The sequence below is a fragment of the Theobroma cacao genome, chromosome 1, assembly GCF_000208745.1.
Source record: "Theobroma cacao cultivar B97-61/B2 chromosome 1, Criollo_cocoa_genome_V2, whole genome shotgun sequence".
Taxonomy (NCBI): domain Eukaryota; kingdom Viridiplantae; phylum Streptophyta; class Magnoliopsida; order Malvales; family Malvaceae; genus Theobroma; species Theobroma cacao.
This window is the reverse complement of record NC_030850.1, coordinates 2087229-2090966: the sequence shown is the minus strand read 5'-3', so window position 1 is coordinate 2090966 and position 3738 is coordinate 2087229. Positions and strand designations below refer to the sequence as shown.

Below are 3738 nucleotides of genomic sequence, written 5' to 3'. Positions count from 1 at the left end.
TCTGGTACGATAATTTTATTACTTTTCATGTTCATGATTTTGACCTCACCCTGCACAGCTTAATTTTGTACAATCCAACAGGTCCATTGGGAGATATTATAAACCTTTTAGTAAATCAAAAGGAATCGAAATGATGCAAATTGCAAATTATTACAAACTAGTTTGCCTCTTAGATCAACTACAGACGATCTAACCTCATTAGGGGCTGTTTTCCTATGGCTATATTCAGAAATGTTGAAGGGGTCAAAGAGTTTTTACCGGACTTTTCTATACAGCTTTTCTACTATTGAGGGATCTTTCTTTGTTTTAACTTGCAGTCTCTTTCTTACCCTCCCAGTTATTAAAAAACAGAAAAGGTTTCCATTGAAAACCAAAAACCAAATCACAATGGTAACAAGGTAAACCTGATATCCAACGACTTTGGCATTTAACTCGTTTCTGATTATGACTGGGATGATTATTAAATCACAACATGAAGCAGAAACTGCTGCCGGCTGATTGTCCAATGATGTTGATGGGGGCTTGCAAATAGTGAAATTGCTAATCCCATTAACGTTTTAAAATCCATTCTGACAAGCTACAATTTGATACAACTATAAGAGAACGTTGAATGGATCTTGATTTGTTCAGGACGATTAAAACTACTATAAAGGACCGAAGAGATGTAAAGCAAAGCCCACCAATGAAAAGTAGGCACATTGCTGATATCCAAGAGTCGGTCACCAAATGTGGCGCTTGTAATGGATCCAGCACTTTGCTTCTTTATCTCAAGATTCAAGTTATGGGTGGGAGATGCCAGTGGACCTTGTACCAAGCAAAAGTAGAGCCTTTTTGATATGATACTGTTCTCCCAGACTATAGACTAAACAATTGCAGACAAATTCAATAATTTTACATAACACAAACAATTAAGGACCTGCCAAAAAGTTTGTCATGCAATAGGCCAAATTAACAACCCCGAAGTTGGAAGTGGAAGATCAGGTAGGAATAGGATATCTTCTGGAAAAAACATCATGAAATTCATCAAGAGGGGGCTGTTGTATACGAGGCAACTCCTTCTTGTCTTCATTTGCTTCAGGCACTGATCAATAATCTTTTCAATTTCCCTCCCCCTTTAGAAAGTTTGAGAGTGATCTCAGGTTTAGAAGGACCCCAGGGAACTTTGTTACAATCTTTTACAGCTTTCACGTAACCCAGAAGTAGTGAGGACACAATTAAGGCGAAGTGCTTGGTTGGAGTAGTTTAAAACTGAAGATGACCTTGGAACTTGCATTTTCCTTTTCTTCAAGAACTCCAAGGAATTCTGCAAGCATCGAGCAGGTGGTATGTCCTCCAAAATAACAGGTTCTAACCTGCAGATAACAATGCACAATCATAATTATTACGTTTCAAAGGTTTTCATAGTTTTTCTGTTGAAGGAAAGATTTTTCTGTTAATCAGAAAAGTCCCTCACCCTGAGCTTTTCTTTTTTTTCTTTCTTGAAGTGTGCTTTACCTCAGTCTTCTCATCCTCAGAGTCTGATAAAAAAACTAGTCTGCAGAAAGAACGTGTTTTCTTCCTTAGACCATTTACATCTAGAGACCAAAACTACACACACAGATAGAGAGAGAAAGAGACATCATACTTTTCACGAGATGCAAGCATTTCAACAATGTTAGTAGGAAGCATCCCCTTCTTGGCCTGAGACTCCTCATCCATCCCAGTTTCTACATCTTCTTGGCCATTCTCAACCTTTTTTGCAGATTGACGCGGTGTTTTCTTCTGAGCCCAATGTCTGCGCCTTTCTTTTCCCTCACGAATAAACCTGTATAGAGGAGATCACATTAAGCTCTATTGAATAAAAACATGTTTGCGTTTAATATAAGTAAACTGGATGGAATCAAAAGTTCAACATGACAATTACAGTGCCAAGCAGCATAAATATTGAACTCAACCAAGCCTTAATCCCACTTTGGTGTATAGATATGCTCTTCTATTTGGTCCAAAAAAGAACCTTCATCTCAAACTAGTTGTGAAATAATACTACTACCTTATATTCTTTCTCATGTCAGAATACGAATGTCTTGCTGTTTCATTCAACTCTTTCCATTCACAAGATGATGGTAATACCACCTATATAGACATCTCCAAAATATGCTTAAACAGTAATAGACAAGAAAAAAATCATAACAAGTACGCTACGACTGCACTTTCAAGATCATCCCATGAGACAGGGGGAGCCCAGTAAAATCATAAATCAAAGGTAACTCAAAATTGGCCTACCTCAATTCCTATACTTAACCTTTACATCACTTGTCTTTAGTCTCAAAATAGAGCCGTCATTAAAACAATGAACTTAAGCATGACCACCTTACCATAAAACTGGCCAAGTATCAACCTTGCCATGTTCATTAAGCTCAATATCGACTTCACAAACATAAACCAAACAAATCAATAAAACTCTTACTATCTTACTTTTAACCAAGTATTTCCTGAAAAGGGGTACTAACGTATCATCGTCTTAAGCCCCAAATACACTAAATCCTAAGTAGCTTGAACATACCCAGAGCTAGAAATTCTTCCCCTCTTTGCTTTAGCCAATCAATAAGGTAGGGGGGTGGGAGAAACTCAATGGGCAATGGCAACTTGGTTTAATACAAAATAAAAAAAAAAATCTTTTTTCCCGTAACAATCATATCAAAAAGCCAAAAATTTTCAGGAAAAAAAAAAGAGAATTGTAAATAATTAGCTAATTACCTGGCCTTATTTTCTTTCTGGATTTGTCTTATCTCTTCATCTTGCTTCAAACCCTGCAATTCAGAACAAATTCAAAGAAAAAAAATTCAATTTTTTGCAAATTTTCAATTAAAAAACTAAAGAAAGGAAGAAGAAAAAATAAGATATTGATGAAAACCTGCTCGTTTGTAAATTCTTCGGGTGCGTCCGAGTCGTTATCTTCTTCTCTTCCCGACATGTCGTTTGCAGTGTCTTGTGTTTTTGGTTCGGGGGCGTTGAGGCTGCTGTCTCCGTAGGGTTTAAGGTAATGCCATTACAAACCAGAAAGCTAGGAAGATATTGGACCGAAAACCCAAGTAGTCAGATGATTGGACCGAAAGCCCCAGTCTTAGTGGGCTTGTTGCGATTGGGCTTTCTTTTCCTATTGTTAAACTTCTCCATAAAAACTCGTTTTGGAAAAGTGAGTAATACTTTTATGGTTTCCACCATCGTTTTTTATTTATTATTTCACCTTTTAAGTAATGTTAGTGATTTTAAATTATGATATTATTTTACCCTAAATAAGATTTAAATAAATATTTACTTTTTATTTAATTATCAAATAAATCTTTATAATTAATCATTAATTAATAATCCTTAATCAAATAGTACTTGCCATTTTTTTATACCCAAGTGACATTTGTTGTGGGTCAGAACTTAAGTCTAACCTCGTGCGATCTTAAACTCAGAACTTAAGCCAAACCTTGTACGGTCTTAAATTCTGAAAATAGAATTTAAGTAAGTTTAGAAATCACAAACTCATGTTCTCAACCCAAAAGACATGCGTAATAAGTGGTGGAAGACTCATGTTTATATACCCAAGACCCACCTCATTTCTTACTGATGTGGGATCCTTAACATTCTACCCCATTCAATTGTGCAATGTTTTCATTGTACTGGCTCTTCACTCATAAAGGATAAGGACTTTTACACAAGTTCGAGCCTATATCGACTCTTATGAGGGCCCCACATCAGTGAAGATAG

General features: G+C 36.3%; 1 protein-coding gene across 1 annotated transcript; it reads right to left on the bottom strand.

Annotated features, from left to right (window-relative positions):
• On the bottom strand, positions 530 to 3018 carry LOC18611030. The gene is made up of 5 exons (XM_018113801.1): positions 2894 to 3018; positions 2737 to 2789; positions 1625 to 1804; positions 1454 to 1534; positions 530 to 1352 (listed from the first exon to the last, which is right to left on the bottom strand). The coding sequence occupies exons 1-5, from the start codon at positions 2951 to 2953 to the stop codon at positions 1166 to 1168; spliced, it is 561 nt and encodes a 186-aa protein (XP_017969290.1). The 5' UTR covers positions 2954 to 3018; the 3' UTR covers positions 530 to 1165.